Source organism: Amblyomma maculatum, chromosome 4, assembly GCF_055883805.1.
Source record: "Amblyomma maculatum isolate TAMU_Amacu chromosome 4, ASM5588380v1, whole genome shotgun sequence".
Lineage (NCBI taxonomy): Eukaryota > Metazoa > Arthropoda > Arachnida > Ixodida > Ixodidae > Amblyomma > Amblyomma maculatum.
Window position 1 is genome coordinate 83,296,800 of NC_139347.1, and position 22,549 is coordinate 83,319,348.

Consider the following 22,549-nt stretch of genomic DNA (forward strand, 5'->3'; position numbering starts at 1 on the left):
AGCTAAGAGTGAAAACATTTTAATCACGCAGTCCCGCATGCGGAGCACAGTGACACATTTGAAATCATTCGCTTGTCGATCCCCGTCGAGCAGTGTTGCGGGTCACCGATCCCGGCCATTTCCGGCACGGGCGGATGCGTTTTAGAGGTCGCGTGCGGTGACGCCCCCGCAAGCACGTTTCGGTTGCGGCGACGTTTTAAGCTTTTTTTTATCCTCTCCGCAATGCAATAAGCTCTGCGACCTCCCGGCAGTCCCGGACGCTGAATCCCCAGCATCCTGCTTGTACTCTCGCGCATGTATACATGTGCGAATGCGCGACCCGTAAAACAGTTCTAAATGTACCGCAGGGCTCTTAAGGCATACACTGCAGGTGTCACTTACGCCAGTCGGTCGTTCCTTCTGAGATCCACGTTGATTTGAAGCCTTTTGGACGCTCGCATCACGAGTCCCGTCAACTGTGAAACAAAAACATGTAACACCGATTTCATTTCAGAGCAAAATAGGTGGCAGAAGCACACTGTTAGTGGAATCATCCTGTGCCAGCTGTCAGCTTATGACGCGATACTCTAGCACTGCACACAGTCCACGTGGAAGCCCGCGGGATGCGTCAGATGGTTGAAGACATCCGCTTGATTCTCTGGATATTAAGAGCTATAAATTACCGACTTAAGCAATGCCCCCCTTGGGGGCCTTTAAGGGTTAATAAATGATGAATGAAGATTGCATCCCTGCTGGGTATATTGATGGCTGCTGCGTATATTACGATAGTATTCATTATTTTGAAGACTTTTTTCACGCTTTAAACACTGGCCATCCACCTGCTTCGTAAGCCCTGTCCTTGCAGTGTAATCAACCTGGTACACGCGCCATGAAAAAAAAAAATCAAAGGATACGATGCGATCCACAATTTTTTGCCTCTTTGGTGTTGAAGAAAAACAGAAATCGTTCACAGAAACATGTGCTGAGTACTCGCGGTACGTCACACGTTTAAACGACGTTCTTTAATTTTTATTTTTTGCTTACAGTGAAAGGCTGCAGACTGAGAGGAAAACAGCGCGCTGCTAAACGTGGCTCTGCAATAAAGCACTGTAGGAACCATAATTTACCGCGGCAGCCATCCGGCAAGGTGGACGATATTTATTTATCTCCAAAGCGTTGGCGGCCGTCTTAATTCATTTTTTCTACCCTGTCCTTTCAGCGCTAAAAGAGCTCACAGTTAGGTGAACCGTGAAAGCGATTCTCATACTGCGCCTTGCCGTCAGAACGTGCACCGCACGAAAGCGCAGTGCGCCGTCTCTACGAAGAACCACTCGGAAAGGGACAGAGAAGCTCTGGTAACTCGAGGACCCGCCCACAAAAAAGTGCGCCTGATATACAAGACAAGAAGTTCGCAAACACATTTTTGTGTGCTTTTTTGCGGTGTGTGAATGTTTGCAGAAATGTGTTTCCCCCTCTAGGCACCACGTCCCAGACGCGGCCACACCTGCTCTTCGGAAAAGACCTGCAACAACCCTTCGCGAGGCATCTTTGACAGCTACGTGCGTGAAATACAAAACGCATACGCCTGGCAAAACTGTACACAAAAGGGTGCTGTCGGTCTGCATGCCAGGCCAGAAACAGCACTCGCCTCACTGAGTTCGCCACTTTCACTTCTTGTTTTTGTTATTTCTTTATAGCTTCAGGCCTTCAGTACTACCAATAAACTCATCGGACATCCGTGCTCGTGAAGGACGGAGCTCGCGACTTGGGTTGTAACCTAAGCACGTTTAAAAGCCTGCGGCTCTGTATACAAGCTGAAAAGCGTAAAAAGATGGCGCCCACGGTAAAATATGGCGAGTGTCAGCAGGGAAGCTCTAAAGATATGATGGCTGGGAGCTTCTGCATACCTTTACTAACTCTGAAAGCTGCTTCGTCTCACAAGATGTTTGCAGCACTGCGAAAGGTAGAGGCCCGCTCCAACCAGGATCACGTGCACTTCAATAAGCAGTTGTGCTCCTACGCGCCTCTCGCCCCCGAAACTTTGGCGGGGGTGACAGTAAGAGCACAATTCTCTATTATAGTGCGCAGGGGCGAGAGGCACTTAGGAGCACAATTGCAAGGGCTCCTCTGCATTTCGCAGTGCTGCAGATATCTTGTGAGACAAAACGGTGTCAAGCTGGTGACGTTCAAGCTCCTGTGGCGTTTCTCACCAGTCTTCACGTAATAAATCACAGAAAACGGCGGTAACAAGGCGGGTAGTCTCGCTATTGTGGCATGACTCCATCATGGCCAGCATGCGTTTAAATGGGCGAGGTCTCCTTGCGGAAAAGCAATCGCTGGGCCGCTGATATTTCTCAGTGAGAATGGCGTCGATAATGCCTTCGCGCGTCGCATTCTGCTATCGTCATCCGCACAGGGGCACAGCTGCGCCTACACGGCAATAGCTGCGTGCTCCTCGGGAACACTTGCGTATGCACAGCTAGCTCCCCGGGGAAGCGGTTCCCATTGGCTGAACACGGATTGCGCAATGCTAAAACTGTATTCGAAAAGTTATCCAGTGGGTAGAATCCTTACTCCGTGGTAGAATGGACCATTTGCGGAAAAGCTCCTGCGCATGCGCGACAAAGGAGCAACTAGCGCCCTCTGTAGGCGATTTGGTTTTGGTTGGAAAACATGACACGCCAGCGCTGCCTGGCCGTGCATTCTTGCGCTGTTGAGCGGTGGATGATTTGAGTTTCTTGTCTCTTGTGTGTTCTTGTGTGTGCCCGTGGCTCGGGAAAACTTCTGCATTTAAAAAAAAAATCGGACACGTGAAAAAAAAGGCCGTCTGGATATTTCATGACTGGTCCCCGAGCGCGCGTCGTCTGCTAACGAAGTAGTGTGCTCGATGTCCTCTAACGCTGCTGCTTTGCGGAGGCGCTTTTGTTCTCCTCCGTTTTCTTTTTTTTTTTTCATTTTTTTTTGTCGGTGCCATAATCTATTCTTATGAGTTTTGTTTCCTTCTAAAGCCGCACCATTTACGGAAAAGGGGCCATCTCTGCCTTGAGACAAGGTAGTGTAGAGCTTCCCTTTGACACGTAAATTGCTGGAGTGAGTTCTATACCTTCACCAAGAACTATCGACTTGCAGAGTACGCCCGTGCAAGAAGAAGCATCCTAGTGCCCTCACAGAAACACTCAACAGCAGCCGTGCTACATGCTGGCAAGTTTCGCTGAGCCTTCAATAAGGAGTAGAGAAACGCAGCATTGTTCACTATTGCATGCTGTCTAAAGACAGTCATTTGACTGGAACGCCTTCTATCTAAGCTAAGCATGCGCCATGCAACAGCGACACTTGTGCGTATACATAACGAAGACCACGACGACATACAAGGCGCTAAAGACGAAGCCGTTGATGGGGTCGGTTGGGCCCACCCGGCCCTTTCCGAAGTAGCTGGGCGTTCTTGCTGTATTTGGCGCTTGCTGCCAAATCAACACATATCGGTTTTATAAGAGTTCTTTCATCGACAGAATCGGTGGGAAATGAATTTTATATACTTGTATGAACATCCACCGTAAATCCAACAATACAATAGCAAGGTGCGCTATACCTGAACAGCAGGAGCACGGCAGAGTGCAGTCTACGCAGGAAGCGGTCTGTCAGTAAGCGAAGCACTCGCGTATGAGCGCGAGCGTGGCTGAGATAATACGAGTCGTTTAACAATCAGTAAAGCCTGGACTACATCAGAAGCTGCAGGGACGAAGTCAGCAGGAACTCTTGCCCTACATCAGAAAACCCATACAAACATTTGCGCGTGTTACAAAATAGTGCATCCCATGTCACTGTAACACTCGTCTGCGCATTAGCGCTCATGCAATACACGTTCATTTTGTGTACCAGCATTCTGCACAAGTGAGATACACAGGTTTCTAACCAAAATATCTCACACCGCAACGCAATCGCAGTGAGTTCAAACGGTGTGGCCCGAATCAATAGCGAACCATGGCATTGTCGCATAAACACTGCGGTCTTCATGGATGCTGCTCACTCTCATCAAAACTTATTAGTGGTACGAAGATTCAAGTTCCTGACATGGCCTTCCTCCTTTAAGCATCGGCCGGGATGCGCCTGCAGGCGAACAGTTGAGGACGGAAACTGCACGTATTGCTCATACGTGGCCATTATTCTGGCTACAACCCGAAAAGTCGGCGCTCTACATTGTTCTCCTTCTATGTCATCCTCTTTCTTCAGCATATGCACGTTTTCAGCAAAAGAGCAACACTAAAACAACGATTGAAACGCACGTAAAGCGCCGAACGCTGCCTTGCGCATGCCAGTTCGAGAAGCCCTTTCCAACCAAAAGTGCCGGCGAAGCTTTCCATTTTGGACGACAGGTGGCACTCGCTTTTCCGCAAATGGTCGATTATGTAATCGCGCCTCTGCCGGGCCGACGCGGCGGCGGCACGAAGCGCGCGCCGCATGTATAGGAAGCGCGCCGTGACGCCGTTCACGAGGCAGAGAAGCTACGATGCAAAACCGAAGCTGCGGGATTTGAATTTTTTTTAATTAGTTCACAGGAAGGGAAAGGCGCAGTATCTATCACACTTGCTATGTGGACACCTGAACCGCGCCGTAAGGGAAGGGATGAAGGTGAGAGAGAAAGTGGAAAGAGAGAAATGGGAGCCGTAGTGGAGGGCTACGGAGTAATTTCTACCACCTAGGGATCTTTAACGTGCGCTGACATCGCACAGCACACGGACGCCACTTCGTTTCGCCTCCATCGAAACGCAGCCGCCATGGTAGGGTTCGAACCCGGGAACTCCGGACAGTAGTCGGGCGTTTTACCACTGCACCACCCCGGCGGAGCTGAATTTTTACCACGAACGGTAAAAAGCAGTTGTCATAAATGCCCCTTTAAGTTGGCTTTCCTGCGTAGGAAGCACGCAACGTCACACAAGGCCTACAATTTTATTTTTGATAGGGAAACGATCAAACCGAACCCCGGAACTGGCGTCTACTGATAACTGTTCGCGATAGCATTCCGTTAACCTACTTCGGCCGAGCAAGGACGTGAAAGCCCATATTGCAATGGTGGCTTTCACAAACGGCTACGGTGCATAACACGCGGTGTCCAGAGTGAATCCCTGTGTGGTGCAGGCCTGTATATAAAACAAAGGGAGAAAAAAACAGCTCGGAGACATCTTGACTTTCCCCGCGTTCGGCCAAAATGGTTGAGCTGGGCGGAGAAGAAAGATCACGACCAAAAGCGATAAACAAAAGAAAAGCACCAAAGGAAAACAGTTATAAAAGTTAAGTGCGTAATAGACGAAAAAAAAGGAAAGGGAGAAAATTGCAAGTACAACAGTACACAGTTATGAGCGCGAAAAGAGAGCATCCTGAATGAAGGAGTAACCGAGAATTCCGGGCATATTATGGACGCTGTAACGTTTAATGCAATATGGTGATTAGAAGTGGAACCACGAGTCTATGACGTCATGGACTGAAATGACGACATAGTTTCGAAATCCCAAAATCCAAGATGGCGGTCCTCGGAGCGTCGTCATAGCCAAGATGGTGGCCTTTACACTGGGTTTTGTTTCCTTACTCTCCCCCCCCCTTCCCTCCCCCCTCCCCTTACATATTCCATGATTCGGCGATAAAACCGTCCCGTTACGTATTTCCTTCCCATCACGTTTGAGCGCGAAATGAGTTTGTGCAATGCTCCGTGCTCTTCCTCACCGGGTGGATGTCGAGGAAGGTCTCGTGCATCTCCTTGTTCGGTCGCAGGCCGTGCACGGCGCGCACGAAGTCCTTGTCTCCCTGGTAGAAGTGCGGCGAGGAGAGCACGATGGGCGCCCCCTTGCGGCAGGCGGCCACGTGCGTGATGCCGCTCTTGGGGCAAACAGGCGAGGTGAGGCAGAAGCAGCGGTTCTCCTCGCGCAGGTCCGCAGACTCGAACAGCGTGGACGGGATAGTGAAGCGCCACGCGCGGATCCCGTGCACCTCGGTGTCCTTCTCGTAGCGAAAGTGCATGGACCTGCGTCGTCATGGTTTTGGGTCGGTTACGGTCGTTATCATATTTATCGCTCAAATGTACTGGAAGGGCTAAGATGAAATAGGCGAAACAGCGATTAAGCAAGAAGTTACGGTCAAGTGCCACACAAACCAAAGAGAGCAGCTTTAACCAATAAAACTCTGCTCTTACACGGCCGGTGCGACACACCATACATTTTATCTCTTCACTCTTCGTTATCTCAAATCATTCAAGAACTCGTACACTCGCGGCACGCTGTTTTCAATGAACATGTGTTGAAAAGGAATGTTCTGTCGTGAACTACACGAAATAAGAGAGAAACATAAACGAGGAACATAGAGGGCGACACAGTAAACTTGTGTGTCCTGCGTTCTAGTTTTCGTCTATGGTCCCATTCACGCTGTTCGCACAAAAATACAGCTCTTCACAATAAGATATACCGTACTCGCTTATTTGCTTTCTCCTTTGCATCTCTTCCCTGTCTGTGCATACCTGTGTGTAAACATGTGAGTGGAAAAGCAGATGTTTGGTTTGGTTTGTGGGCTTTAACGTCCCAAAGCGACTCAAGCTATGGGAGACACCGTAGTGGAAGACTCCGAAAATTTCGGCCACCTGGAGTTCTGTAACGTGCACTGACGTCGTACAGCACACGGACGCCTTGCTTTTTCGCCTCCATCGAAAAGCGGTCGCTGCGGCCAGGATTCGATCCCGCATCCTTGGGCACAGCATCGAGAGTCCTAACCACTGCACCACCGTGGTTGATATATTGCGATTCTTTCAAGGTCCCATAAAAAAAAAAAAAACTAAATAAGACAAAGATTAAGGCAGCTGACGCTCGCTTCTGAGCTCGCATTTCGAACGTGTGAGCAAGAAACGACGAAGTGCTCCTGGCTGCCGCTACAAGGTCTGCATGACTTGTGATGGAAATGGCCTCGACAGCTGGGCGTCTTGAGCAAACGTTGCGGTAGGTGGTGATGAAGTACTGCCCGCCTTGAAGGCTTCGCGGTCCGCCGCCCGCGAGACCTACTGTTGTTTACTTTCGTTCTTCCCTCCATTTTCTCGTGGAAGTCATTCCATTCTTCACGACGCGTCATTTCCGGCCAACGCCGAACTAACTCGTTCCTACTTTGTTTATTAACCATGGGATAATTTCAGAATGTCCACCCCTCCTTCGTCCCGATTTCCAACCTGGCCAATGTGATCGAGTCACGCGAAGGTCATTCATACAGCGCCATTTATCAATTTGCCACAGGAGCGCGAAACGACGAAGGTTGACGACACGTAGTCGGCTACGAGCCGCCGCTGGTGCGCTCGCTGCACCGGGCAAGTTGCATGTGCACGTGTCGGGGCCTGGTTTGTGGCCCTTTCGCACTGCAGCGTGCTAGGATGTATAGCTGTGCCAAGAACATTCTATCTTAATTTATCCTTCGTGTAAAGAGCATATCCGCTGCAGAGCACTTTCGGACAGTAAAACCCCAGGGACAGTAAACCTCCAGGACTGTAAAACTTTGCCTGCCGATCGCTAGCGACGGTTCCAAAACCGAGAAAGCTTGGCTCTATCTCGATAGTGCCTGTGTTTGTCCGTACAGCAGGTTACGGCTTATCCTGATGGGATGAAAAGCGAGCCACACTGTTGTGGAAGTCACTGGCTCAACGATTATTGAAGTCTGAAAGGGTATATCTACGCTACTTGCGGCTCTGCCGGCGATTGACCCATTTCTGTGCTGCTAATAGCGCCTTCGGCGCGCCTCAGTTAAACCCGCCTTACTTAACTTGCTTGCTCTTCAGGCTGTCATTACTAAAATGAACTGCGCCAAATGTGTAGCGTTGCCAATTACTTTTGTCTTGGTGAGCTGAGAGTAAAACATGCCCACGTTACTCAATTCATTAATCCATCCATTTAGCGCGACATTTTTCATAAGAATGTGATACTGTGCTTCTCATTTAGCGATACGAAAGGTCCTTTTTATTCTGCGTCCAACGAAAACATGCTTACTCAGGTCGGAAGTCTAAAAGAGAGACACGGAAGTATTTACTAACATAACAAATCCGGCTTTGTGAAGACACCTCCGACTTGTTTGACCGGACAAGAGCGCTTCACCCCGGAGGTGAACATCGATGTCAGCTTAATGAATCCTATTGAAGTCAGCTAATGGCTCACTTAATAAATAAAGATGTAACTGCGCTTCGCATAATTAAAATGGCGAATGAAATTGACTTCTGAAAAACCGCGGCAGTGCAAAGCGAGTTACTCGAGAACAATAGGCGTACCTTTCTTCTCATATGCGAGTGTAATAACAAAGACGAAGATCAGTGCAGCTTTTACACAAGACGTTGCGGTGTTCCAAACGTCCACATTATTTTATTTTTTTTTTTTTACGTTTTTGAAGCGGAAGCTTCACTACGAACACCAGCTCGAGCCTTCAGCGTCAGTGTCCGTGCCTGAAAGAGCACCAACTCGGGCCTCTCCTTTCATGTGGGAGGGTGACATTAGAATCAGCCTGCCATGACATTTGGATTCACGTTACCCCTATGCCACGGGCAAGAGCTGCCAATTCGGGTCGCTCCTTTCTTATGGAAGAGTGATATCAGAATCAGCCTGCCAGAACCCTTTGCATTCACGTTACCCCTATAGGATACGCAGACACGTTCATGCGGCTTGGTTAAAGCGGGACTTTATATGTGGGCTGGTAGCTTACGCCCACGCGTCATACTCTTAAAGTCCGAGCTTAAGTGTCCTCAATAACGCATCGCCCTACGCTGATAGGGCGTGATAGGGGAATAATATAGCAGTCAAAAGAAGCTTCCGCTTCCAGCCAGGTTTAACCAGAGCTAAACCACGGCTAATTTTTTCCATGTCATTAAAGCTAAGGTGTGTTGTCGAACTCTTTATTCCAGTGCAGCAACGAGCCATCATATATGTTTTAGGAACACGTTCGTTGTTTCACTTACCGGCACAGATCAGTTGAGAACACGTAAAGCGTGCTGTCTTTGGACAGGAACGGCGCAAATTGGCCTCCGTCTAGTGAAAAACCGCATGAGAAAAAAAGAAGTCATTTTTCTTTCTATGTTAACTTAGTTTAACTAGAAACTATCGCGGGGTTAAAAAAATCAGGCCATAAAAAAAGGAGTTCCTAACTTCGTTTTTAAGAGCCAAATTTTCCGTAGTGGTTCAACAACTACTCTGAAAAAAAGAAAAAAAAAAGCCTGGGGATTTAGGCGCTATCTGCATGCGTCATGCGTGCGCATATTCCTCTAATGGCTGCCATCCGTAAAAGCTGAGCTCTAATAATTGATGGATCCGTGTAAACAATTGGCCTCATTCACACTTGTTAGTGGCTGACTACACCCTCCACTGGCTGAAAGGTTCTGACTTTTGGCAGTGCTTAAACATGACGTCCTTAAATTTACAGCGGAACTCCTACCGCAGCAAAAAGGAAAGGGAAAAAAAAAAAAGGTAGAGACTTAAAATTCACGGTAGCGGCTCCTCACCTGTTCCGTTGATCATGTTGCACGTCGGGCCAGCCCAGTAGGTGAGATTCCTGCACAGTGTGTGCTTTGTTAATGGAAATCTCGAGTTTTGCCATTTCAGGAGCGGCAATTTCTTGCGAAATTTTCTACCAAGGTCACTAATTGTATCACGCTACGTCAGTATTGGATAGTTAGAATTTCACTTTTGTTTGGCTCAAGCACATTAAATCGAGGAAATGTAGAGGACACAAAGAGCAAATAAGCGGTATTATAAGCTTTCAGGTGGCAAGCTTATGTCGGTTTCACTCTCAAGACGTTGTGCTGCTCAAGCCAAAAGCTTTTGCAATACACGCTACTTGGTGTTGACACCAAAGAGGGCTCTTCACGAAACCCAATGCACAGTTGCTCGCATTTTGCATCAAAATGTAGAAAGGAAACATTTCTCTCAACATGAACGCAGTATGATTGTTGCCCTTGATCTAAGGAATGTCTAGTTTGCTTTTTAATCAAAGGCAATAACTGCCTGCAAGCCCCAGAGCATCACAAATTTTCCGATACATACCTGACGAACAAAAAGCTTATGCTTACAGGCTTTTTTGTTTGTTTGTTTTTGTTTTTGTTTAAGTTCACAGCTAAGCAATTTTCTTTGCTTTATTGAGCATCAGTTTTTAGTTTACTGCAAGAGCACGACGATTTCCACTAATGGCGTAACAACGTACAGGTGTGAACAGCAGTAAACGGACGTTCATGTTCATGGCGTTCCTGTCTGTCCCACCGGAAATCAAAAAAACGTTCTGAGACTTCGCGCATAACGGCGAAAGCAACCCGCTGGCACTTGCTGCACATAGTAATTCCACGCGGGTAATGCGCAAGCAGGCATGAGAACGGCGCAGTATTCTCCATCTGCTCCTGTTTAAGTCAGTAAGACCATAAAAATACTTCAGCATACCACTAGATGTTTCCTAAGACCCCTGGCCACGTTACACTTCTAAACAGCCCCTGATCAAGTGAAAACTAACACAAGGCGCGCACAAGTAAAACGCGGGTCGCGGCCGTACCCGAGATTGTTCCATCGTTCCAGCTTGGCGAACTTCGCCGGGTCGTCTTCTCCAGTGTACACCGAGTACAGGCCGTCGTGGCTGTTGTTCCTCTGGTGGGGAGAGAAGAAGACACGAGAGACGCGGTTACTACTTGGGCACGTTTAGTTTTGCGTGAAGTAGGCTGAATAAGCGACGAAAACAAGACAACAGTGCAAACGCAAGTATAAACGGTTATCAACGAGCAAAGCGTCAAAATTTATAAGCTCTCCTGACTACATCAGTACGAGAACGTTTCTTCTTGTTCTTTCGTTGCTGGAAAAGCTGGAGGTAACGGACATTTTTCAACAACCGCTACGTGGACGCTGGCCGAATGAAAATAATTTATTTCAAGTTCCGTCCAATTTATGGCTCCATAAATATCATTAGGAAGTTAACCAGCTGGGACACCAGTCAGAATGGCACTGCATGGCAACCGCAAAATGAATGAGGAGTGAGTACTGTTGAGGAGTGAGTACTGTTGAGGAGTGAGTACTGTTCAACGAATGAGGAGTGAGTACTGTTCACAGCAAACTATCCTGGAACTCAATCGTAGAGCGCAGTCATCCGCTTGCATAGAGAGGAGCGCTACAAAGAACATGCTCTGGCAGTGTCTGCTGCTTCCACAAAGGCATCGCCAAAGCTTCAATCCGTGTCTGCGCACTTCGAATACTCGCTTTTCTCTCCCGTCTACTTCTCGTTTTTCCTTGCGGTTTCAACATTTTATGGCGGCTTAGTGCAACAATAGCGAATATGCAGGCAAGAGGAGGAAGTATTGCTTCAAATGACAGTGCCGCTGCCACCCGCTGGTACGCGGGGACGCAGCTATATGGCCATGGAAACAGTGGCAATCGCATAATAGCGGAACTGGCTGCCTTAAAGAGCGGTGCCACGTGACTTGCACTTGCGAGAACGCTGTGTGAGGGCAGCCAGTCGCTATTCGCATGCACGTTTCGTAATAGGCGTAAGTCAATCCTGATCGCTGCCGGCAATACACGCTCGCTACAGGTAAAAAAAAAAATAAAAAAAAATAAAAACAGGATCGTTGCGGAATAAAAGGGCACGGCACGGGACCATGCTTCGAGTCAAGAGAATGCTAATGCGTGTGCGGCCGCTATCCGTCCTAACTGAAGCGGGTGCAACCTTATCGGCAGCAGCAATATGCGCTTATATAAATTTGAGAGCGGATCCTATAACGCCCTCGTTGAAAAACAATTTCCTTCCTACGCCGTCCCGATGCGCCTCGCTAGCGAAATAGCTGTGCTATATGTTCGGAAATAAAATGCCTGCAAAATATTTCTCGTTCGTTATTTCGAGGAAAAGAAACCTACGTTATTGATCGTTTCTTTTCGTCAATATTTTTCGTCCCAAAAAGAGGAAGCTCTCTAGGTTCGGCCAAACTAACGGAAAAGAAGGCAGCAACGTGACACGTATCCTCCCTATCACCTGTTTGCCGTCTTACTCAAGGGACACAGCGGACAAAACAGTGTTTGGCTCTCACAGATAAATTATCCGCTCCTAACGACAACCACTTTCACCTGAAGAGGGAGCTTTTTTAGTCTAGAATGAATATATATATATATATATATATATATATATATATATATATATATATATATATATATATATATATATATATATATATATATATATATATATATATATATATATATATATATATATATATTGTTACGGTAAAATAAGAAAGGGGGTGTTTATTTACAGTGCTGTTGCAGCGGGAAAAGGTGAAGCCTACTAGACCCCAGAAACCAACGCTTCTTCCTCTTCTTCTGACACCATCACAATTCTTCTTCGTCATCAGCAGCGTGACAATATATAGATTACGAAACTATAACACGGATGTCGCCATCTTGCTGCCGGACGCAAAGAGCCATCATTCGCCTAACGTTCGTAAGCAATTTGGTAGAGCACTGCTAACAGGAAAAAAAAGAAAGGCATCGAAATACAAGCCCAGCAAAGACTGAAGGTCAGCTGTGCGTTCTTGCCCCTTTCTACGTGTTGAGCACTGCACAGTTAAACTAATCCACGTTAATAAACGTTTCGTTCAAGGCCACAACCCTGTTGTGGAAGCCCTCATAGTGAACATTTTATTTTCCCCTTCGCAAGTTTTCTTGCTGCAGCGTTCATAGTTCCTGTAGTGCGCGATATCCAACACTGTGTGCTATTTCAAGGTGAACAAACACGAGACAAAATGTTCGTCATCCCGCAGCGCGCTCATTATATGTGTGCGGTTCCGCTACACTCGCGGCGCGAAAAAGTGCTGTTCGCGCCCGATCTCAACGTTAATAGAAATCTCAGTTCTATTAACGTTGCCCGATCTAGAATGGTCAGATATTTTTGCCCGACGGTAGACATCAGCATGCAGAGCATGTTCTCGTAGCCCCGCCCTCTACAAAAGATTTCGGGGAGCACTTAAGTCACATTACGTGCAGCAAGTAGAAATCATTTTGGCCGCCTTCGCTCCTTGGAACGCCCCTGATTCCTAGAGAGGGAGGGAGAGAGAATTTCCTGAGGACAGAGAGGAAGTGGGAGGGTATAAAGAGAGTGAGAGAGATAGATAGAGGAGAAGGGCCGAAGGAAGGAGAGGTAGAAGGAGATAAGAAAGAGAAAAAGAAAGAAGAGCAGGAGAGTCTTTCTTTCTCTCTCTTTTATTACTGACTATTATTACCTATCACTACCTATAACTATGGGTCACTATATACCGATATTCCGCGAAATCTCGCGCACAGTTCCTGCGGGCGCCACTCATGAGCCGTTAAAGGCTTTCGCCTTAATGCATACCGGCCACCTTCATTATTTTCCGAACAAATTTTTGAAAGCATTGTTGGAAGAAACGTTTCATAAGTCATGACTCGTCACGTTTCTGATCATCATCGGCCTGACTATATCCACTGCAGGGCGAAGGCCTCTCCCATATTCCTCTAATTAATCCGGCCCTGTGCTATACCTGCATCCACTTGACCCCTGCGAACTTGACCTCATCCGTCCACCAAACTTTCTGCCGCCCCCTGCTACGCTTTCCTTCCCTTGGAATCCAGTTTGTTACCCTCAGCGACCATCGGTTATCCTCTCTTCGCACTACATGTCCCGCCCATGTCCATTTCTTCTTCTTAATTTCCACTAGAATGCCGGTAACTCTGACCCACTCTGCACGTTTCCTATCTCTTAATGTTACCCGTGCTATTTTTCGTTCTATGACCCTCTGCGTTGTCCTCAACTTAAGTAGAACCCTCTTTCTTCTTCGCTGCTGATGAAGCATAATCAATTCTAGAATCTAAGTTAGCACATGTCCTTGCAGCGGCAGAGCCATCGCTTGAAAAAGCTACCGACGCCGAGCGCAGCGCGACGGCGCAGCGCTCGTAAATGCAGGTTTCTGCTTCCTGCAGTCATTCAGGAGCTCACTCGTTTTATTGCCAATAAAGCATCGATATTCTCGCGTCGGTTGCGATGCGGAAGCTTTTAAGAGATTTCAATACGAGTAGATATGCACCGACAATCTGAGTTGACATGACTTGCCGCCGGGTTTCTTCTCCCGCTGCTGCGGTAATGTGCATGAACAATGTTGAGAAACGGCGCTCCACTGAAATGTTTCGTAAGACTAAAGGAAAGAAAAACCTTACGGCAAATATAAGAACAAACCCTTGTGACAAGATCCAAAAGCGTAGTGGCCGGTGAAGCAGCGCATTGACCTGGTTGCTACTCAAATATAGAAGATAAGATACAGCAGTCTTTCCTTTTTTCTATACGCTTAATTTTAGTTTGTGTGTTATTCCATAGAATGATCTAGCCATTCCTTTTACGTCCGGAAGCCAGGGCCAGTAACAGTGTCGTTGCGACCGTAGAATGCTTCAATGCGCAAGCCGTGGGAGCGTATATACACTATGCGACGGCTACACACTGCGCTTCGCCCGATGGCAGCGCGCCTCAACGGCATTCGCTGTTTGGAGGACGGTGCGAAGATTTCGCAGCAGCGCGCCGCGCTTTATGTTTATTAGCTAGAACTTCGCCACTGTAGTTCGCCCCTTGGAGGCTGGCCTTTGCAAAATTTCTTTTTTCTGGGAGGCTCGCTCTAGTTCCCTGAACTGAAGTGGCGATTAATATATATTTGTCATAGGTGCGCACACCTTGCCATGAGTCCGCGCAGTTCACGTTACTCACATCTGTGAATGAAAATAAGCGTGAGCAACTGGATCTGAGTGTGAGTGGGAATGAATATGAATGGGAATGCCTCCATGCCCATGGTGAATGGCTGTAAGTGGTCATTATACAGTGAGCAACGAGCCAACGTCTTCGTTAGTATTAACAGCTTGTTAGTAAAAACACATCCCATCTTCACCAGTCCAGCCCAGAACTAAAATCCCTAAAGATCTGTAAAGCAGGTCAGTACGCCGAATCTTAAAATGCGCTTATTTTTTTAAGGGGATTTTGAACCAGCAAATTAATTTTATTCCAAAACGGTGTCGCATGGTCGCTTTTGAAGAAAAATGTCCGGGGCGGGAGATGTGGTGAGATGAGAAGCTGTGTTGTTTTCCTGATTGCCAGTCTTAGAGCGCAAACTGCGGAAGTTGCCCACAGCATATATACAGTTAAAAAAATATAATGCATGGATAGTCTTGATTATTAATTCGGTCGGTCTCATATGAATTCCGTAGCCAGTAGGCACAGTTTTCAAGATTTTTCGAAATTTCTAACGTCGGCAAAGAATCCGAAGAGTTTGCGCATCCACAACAAGAACGGGAAGTTATCCAGGCAAGCTTGTGAGCACGTGCGTACATGCAGTCTTAATAATGCCAGCAGGTATCATTAGGGGGCTACCGAAGACGACGATGTTTTAGAAAGGAGAGGACCCACGCGCTATCAGACCCGCAACGGTGCTGAGCGTTGGCTTTGCTCTTCTGCACCGTGACAGTATTGTCTGGCAGATCCTCGCGTGCACAGCCTACGTTCGTGAACTAGGTTGTATACGCATCCAGATGCCCCTCACAAACTCTTGCGTCTTCTTTTTTTTTTTTTTTCTATTAACCCCATCATTTCATATCACAGCGTTTAGCGAGCATATCTTGCAAGACAGCCTTTTACGATGGTCTGAGGCAATACGAACAATGCCAATCTTCCAAACGCCCGACTGGAGATGTACAGCGCTTAAGCGCGGCACTTAATCCCCCGTCGGCACTATACAACACGTACCATCAATTACGCGTTGCCGCTGACTTGTACTCCGCGTCAACAGGCGCCTGATAGAGTTCTCGCCGCGAACTTGGTGAGCCGTGTCTCGGAAACGCGTCACCACAAAAGGCAAATGTCGGGTGGCGCATCTTTTGAGCACCAAACCTTCGGGGCGCGCGCTTCAAGGGCGATTCGGCGGCGATCGTCACAGCCGACCGCTGTTCAGGGACAAGTGAGCGCGGAATCGGCCACGGCGTAATAGGCTCCAACCTCCGACGAGTGACGCGACCGCGCCAGGAGACAACCGCTGAGACGTTCGAGGATGGCGGTTGCGCCAGCGGATTAGCCAAGGTGCCGAATCCGCGCACTCGCCAGATTCGACCTCCCCTGTCACGAGACTCTCGCATATGTAAGCGCCGAAAGCCAATGGAGCTCAGCGCGAGTGAGAAATCGTCGGCCGTGGAACTTCCATTGCTTTTCTCTCGCCCTTACGGCCTACCCGTATATAAGGACTAGACTGAGGTGGCCTTATTCAATGTCAGTGCAACCTTCGCAGTTGCCTTCAAATGCCAGTGCGACTGACCCGTTCGCCACGCGAAGGGGTGTTCTTTCTGGAGCTTATCAGGGTCGCAGAGTAGCCGCCACTTTCTCTTTGTCGACGTGACTAATGTTTATTCCGCGTACCAGCCGAGGAAACATTGGATAAGGATGATGTTCAATTCAACCTTTAGCACTAAGCCACGCGTGAGCAGCAGTTCTATTGGAAACGGCGCAGCTGTGTCGGCCGTATGCAACGAAGGAAAGCTCGAAAAAAAAAATACATAGGAAAGATTTGTAAGCAACACGTGTGCTTTAAAACAGCACCACTTTTTTCAGCTCCTCAGGGTGATGCCACCTATAGCTGTAGTGCTGTATACCAGTCGCAACAGGCAGGAAGAGGTTTAAACTTTAAAACTGTAAAATTGTTCTCTTTTTTGTGTGAAACGCGCGACCTTTGTGTATAGCACTCATTTCACAATCTCTGAAAAGCTGCTGTGTACTATTTGTATCCACGGCCTGTAACCGCATAAAAATCAACAGGTCACGCATTCCTTTAATATAAACCCTCTGCCAAAATCCGCAAGTCAGCTTTCCTGTATATAAAAAAAAAAAAAACAAAAAAAAACTTTACTGAAGCGGCGCGGTCCGCCGTAGGGACAGAAGTTGGGTGCAGCGCAGAAGACTAATTTCAAGCCCAAGGTCGAGCATGATCCAGGTGAGCCGCATACCTTTACGTGGAGAGACAAATGGTGCCTGGGAAGCAGTGGATTAGCAGAGAGACTCACTTAAAATTGGGACAACATATAAGGTAGACGCGTGCAGATTGGGCGCAGCATTATTATCACAATAGGGCTGTCCAGCGCTGTACCCAATTTCTGCCCCAGAACAGGTTTCGTCACCATGCTAAAGTGGTTTCCGCTGTGCAGAGACGCTCCAGCGTCGCACGCTTCAGTGTCGTAACGAAATCTAGAAAGCGAATCATTGAAGCAATGTCCCCTCCACGGAGACGTAAAAGGACAAATTAAAGGATGATGATAAAGCCTAGTACAAGACCGCTTCGGTGAAAGGATCTTTGTACCAGGTTGCCCTCGATGAGTTCTTTTATGCTTTTTCTTTAAGCCGAGGCTTCACACACCTGGCATAATTTGTCTAGGTTTTCTGGAAGGTAAATATGGGCGGATGTGGATGGGGCTTTCTGAAGATGGACTCGGATGGAGGTGGAGTGGGAATGTGACTGCAGTGGGTGATGCTTATGGAGCGTAGAGGTTTCATTTCCAAAGCTTCGCGCGCACAACTGCGAAATTTGTGCCAATTGCCACTGTATGCTGTCCCAGTTACATGACACTAACGCTTCTAGACAATACACATGGAGCACGTAGACATCATGTTTTCAAAACCTGAAACTTTTACACTGTCGAGATATGCAGTCTGAGCTGTTGTGGCGCGGAGACGAGGAGAACGTCAGCGTGGGAGAAAGAGTGTAAGGTTGAAACATGTCGCCCTTGTCAAATTGGCGTAAGGTAACAATGAGTCGCACATTCAGAATCAACCGCATTCAAAAGGTGCTAGAGGCATGTTTTGGGCCATCACCCGCCCTTCTGTGTGCCCTCACGCTCGCTGATTGGCTCACCTCGAAGAACAGTCCGAAGGTGTTGTTCTTGAGCGGGTTTTCCAGCTTGGGCAGGAAGGCCTTGGCCAGGCGGATCAGGTCCCGCATGAGCCCCACCTGGTATCCGTCGAACAGCATCTCCCGCACGCTGCGCCGCGTCGCCAACGTCTCGTTGTGCTTACGCATCATCGAGTCCAGGATAGGCATGACCAGAGGGGCGGCCACCTCGGGAACCTTCTTGCGGGTCAACGCGGAGATCGCCTGCAGCCCAGACGCGCGCAACATAATGTCAGGCACGATGGTTTAATAACCACACAGTTATAGCCACGATCCCCTTTTTAATCGCCGCATCCCTTTCCCCCATGTAGGGTAGCTAACCGGAAGCCTTTCTGGTTAACATCCCTGCCTTCCTTCCTCCTCCTTATCTATTTATCGATCAGACACTCAGGCACTTTGTAATAAAGATCGAACGGGGCGTATACCGCCATGAAAGAAGCTACAACGTATTCGAAACGAACCAGATCACTACGGAACATTAATGGAGCTTTTTGTTTGATTATGAAAATAATTCAGTAATAACTGAAATGTGAAGCAATATAAAATGGATATATGCACTCTGAATGTGGAGTTCCCTGGTTTAATCATTAGCCATTGTCTTCTTTTTTTTTTTTTTCACTTTATCTCAAATTTTCTGGCATAATATCCTGCAAAGAAAAATTACTCCGCCTACATCTGGCCACCTTCCGGTAAGTTGCACACATGACGATATTTGCTGGCTCAGGATATGGAAGTTTCAATAAGTTTTTATCATTTGATTTTTCTCAGCGACAATGGATTAATTCTCAGCGTTATGGGTGGCTAAAGGCGTAGATACGTTGCTTTGACATTCCTTTCCTTTAGCTCTGCTTTTGTTTCCACTTGATGTTCCTTGGTTTTCAATATAAGGCCGCTTAGGAAGCAGTTCACGAACTGAAACCAAACTCCACTTGAGTATAACTTTACGAGCGGCGTGTAAGTGAATTTTATATGTCGCTTGATAATATCCTCCAACAGGAATGCTAAGTAACCCCTGTCCTTCTGAAAACTGGTTCATTTCCTCATGTGCACTCCATGTTGTTGGCTGCCTAAGCAAAAAAGCACTGTTTTCAAATATCTCAATATTTAACATTTTTTTCACAATAAACTTATTCGCTCTGTCCGCATGTGTTTCTTTTTCATGTTGTTGGCTGTCTAAGCAAAAAAAAAAAAAAAAACATTGTTTTCAAATATCTCTATATTTCACACTTTTTTCACAATAAACTTATTCGCTCTGTCCGCATGTGTTTCTTTTCCATGTTGTTGGCTGCCTAAGCAAAAAATAAAAAAACACTGTTTTCAAATATCTCAATATTTCACACTTTTTTCACAATAAACGTATTCACTCTGTCCGCATGTGTTTCTTTTTTACCTCCAAGTAGTTCTGTTATTTTGCTTGTGCTTGTTTCCGCAAGGCATGCGCTCTTGAAGGAAAGTGTGCGAGATGTAATAGATATAGCTTCTGTGTATTTAATCGCAAGAAGTCACAGGAGGTCGTGTTGAAAAGCATGGCTCTGCACATATAGTGCCATACTTTGCGAAGAAAGCATGCCGTGTCATCTGTGACGTCACGCACCACGACGGGCACGTTGATGACGTTGATCATGTCGTCCTCGGTGCCAGCCGACATGGACGGCTCGAAGACGAAGCTCTTGCGGTCGAAATACTGCACCGTGTACCGCTCATTGTCGAAGCCCTGGATCTCCTTTTTCCGGTATTCCCTGCGAGAAACAATGGCACCGCAACACGAGATGAGCCGGATGCATGCATCGGAAATGTCGCGCTATGCGAGCCACCCAAGCACGTGAAGCGATCATCGAGGCGCGATCATTTTTCTAGTGACTTTTCTTTGTTTTCTTTCCGTCACCGCCTTTTCCTGATTTTTTGTTTGTTTTGTTTTTTGGTCATACTTCTCGCGTTGATATCGACTTTCATTTCCTCCTTACGCAGCTGCCCCTCGTGATCGCGTAACGGGAAACGCGTTATTGTGAGAAATACAGAAAGAACTATTCAGTGGCTTCGAACCCAGTGCGGGGCCCCGGATGCTACCATGTCAGTGTGCACGACGGCCATGAGCGCCTATTCACGCGTTTTATCAGAAGGAAACACCGCACCGAGTCATCTCCGTTAGTAGCAGGGCATCTAATGTCCGCCTACTAAGACACACGACGTGACTTATAGAGCATGAGCGTCCAGCTTTCTCGTCATGCCAGCGTTCGCGCAATTCTTAACGGTTACTTCGTGCATACCGCGACGAAAACACGTTCTCGTTTCGCAGTCCTTGTAAGGGTTCTACTACAGCGCTGCTGTTTTCCGTAGTACCCACCAGGTTGACTCAGTGGGAATGGCGCTTCTGTTACAGAGGACTATAGGTTGCAGCTTTTCATCTTGGCCGCGGCTGTGGGATTACGATGGAGGCGAAATACAAAGACACCCTTGATTTACAATGCGAGAACGCTTGCGATAGAAAGTAAGCAGAAAGCATACACTTCGATGTGCCTTGGGAGCAGATTTGGCACGAAACGAATTAGTGATCACACTTGCTTTCCTCATTAAAATCTTAATTGGTGTTCTTCTGTCTCCTAGCCGACTCGAACTGTTTTCCGGAAGCAGGTGTAATAAGCTACGCATGAAGTAGCTTGGTAAGAAGAGTGACTCTCGTGCGACGTTCGCAGGCTACAAGTGGTTTGCGTGTGCCGATGATAAGAACGCTTCCTTTGACGCATCAGAGTAGGCTACCGTCGCAAGGTCCCGCAGCCTTGTGATATGCGGGCCAGTAAAAGCAGCCAAGGAGAGAGGGAAAACACAATGCAGCTCTCTTATCGCCAGCATTTCCGCACAATATCTGCTCTCACCTGGTGGCACAGCCTCTGTGATTCTTTCACTGCCTCCTTATCGGTGGAGGACACCATCGGTTGTATATCTCGAGAATCGTTCCCAGCGCGACAAAAACAATCAAGGTCCAATGGCCATACGCAAAGCGGATTCACATACGTCATGCGTACTTAAAGATAAGTCGGTGCTTCATGCACTATTCTACCGAAAGAGTGCGTGCTTTAAGTGGAGTGGTGGCATATAAGTGTGGCTGAATGCTATGATCCATTTCCTACCTGCATTCCAAGAAGTTACTGCACTGATTTTGCTTTTCTCCGCATGTGTATTACCGCGCATACCTTGCAGTCAAGGTTTTGCATCAACTATTTCCTTTTACAAGCAGAGAGAGGCACGTGTCGCAGATTTACTGTCTGGGGTGGCGCAGTGTGTACCAAAAATGTGTCCAGCCTTATCCTATGTACAGTCTCATCCACTTCTAGCTGTAACATGGTCACTGCATTCAAAGCGCCATTACGTCCGAACTGTCCGCCCACTAAAACTAACTGGCAGTCCATGTGAAGCAGCACTTCCGGATCCCTCTGTGCTTGTATTGTTTTGCATCGATATGAGCCTGGGTTGGACGTAATGTTGCTTTGAAAGCAGCGACCATGTTATAGTTAGAAGTGAATGACCCTGTACTTCAAGTGGACGTGTCTCTGTACTTCCTCTGACGCACCAGACACTCGGAGACCGTTTATGCACTGCCTGACAATAGATATGCTTCTTGTTAGAGTGGCAAGACGAAATGCATATGGTATGCGGGGTTTAATGTCCCAAATCGTTGCGTGGACTGTAAAACGTCGTAACAGGTGGCTCGGTATTGATTTTGGCCTCCCCGGGGTTCATTATAGCGAGCAGTGACGTCGCAGAGCGCACGGGTATTTTCGCTGTTCACCTTCATCGAGATGCAGCCGCTGCACTTCCGGGGCGCGAGTTTAGAGCGACTTAGGAACGATACTTGTTTTCATCTACGTGATTTCTTGCTCGCCCGAGGGTAACATTATTTATCTTTCGTTATCGGAACCCCCCAAAACGCAAAACCGCTCGAAAAATGCTGACGAAGCAAGGGAACCACTTTTTTTTTTAATAATTTCCTCTCCCTTGCACTGCTTCTCTCAAAATGCGAATGTACTGTAATTACACCTGCAAAGCAGGTTACTTTTTTTTTTTTCTCTCTCTCTCTCGTTGCCGGCTTCAACATTCGGAAAACATTCATGCGAGCCAATACGACACTTCATCCGGTGTCCTATTGGCTCGCATAACGTTTTCAGAATATGGAAGCCAAAAAAGGAAAAGAAAATCATGTTGCTCTGCAGCTAGCCTATGCACTCACAATTCTACAGTACAGTACAGTCTAACACCCATCTGCCTATAACAATGTTTAGACTACCATTGAAGCAAACAAGAGCTGTCACCAGCAACCTGTTTAATTCACCGCCTGGTCGTAATACGTATGACCAAAGACTACTAGAGTATAATGGTGCCCATATATGGAATGAAGTGCCAAATGATATAAAAGAAAAACACTAATTTTTCAGCATCTTTAAAACATATTTAACCAGTATGCCTCTATTGAAGCGCAGGAATTACCTCGTTTGTATAGAAGTGCTTCAAACATCTACATCATGACTAGTATTGTACCACATAGTATGGTGAATCAACTTGTTTTTATTTAATTAGCTTGGTTTAGTATCGTATAATTAAAGTGTTGGTGTCACGATCCCG

The 22,549-nt window shown here is 47.2% G+C and overlaps 1 protein-coding gene across 3 annotated transcripts in view; it reads right to left on the reverse strand.

The window, feature by feature from the left end:
• LOC146191535 (lysosome membrane protein 2-like) overlaps positions 1-22,549 on the reverse strand; it is a 71,902-nt gene that overhangs the window by 8,487 nt on the left and 40,866 nt on the right. For all 3 annotated transcript variants that reach the window (XM_084602056.1, XM_084602054.1, XM_084602057.1), the window contains exons 3-9: positions 19,527-19,671; positions 17,897-18,136; positions 10,522-10,613; positions 9,485-9,534; positions 8,945-9,014; positions 5,698-5,995; positions 382-455 (exon numbers count right to left, since the gene is read on the reverse strand). In XM_084602056.1, the coding sequence (XP_084458182.1) occupies positions 382-455; positions 5,698-5,995; positions 8,945-9,014; positions 9,485-9,534; positions 10,522-10,613; positions 17,897-18,136; positions 19,527-19,671 (969 nt within the window). The remainder of the gene's footprint in view (positions 1-381; positions 456-5,697; positions 5,996-8,944; positions 9,015-9,484; positions 9,535-10,521; positions 10,614-17,896; positions 18,137-19,526; positions 19,672-22,549) is intronic.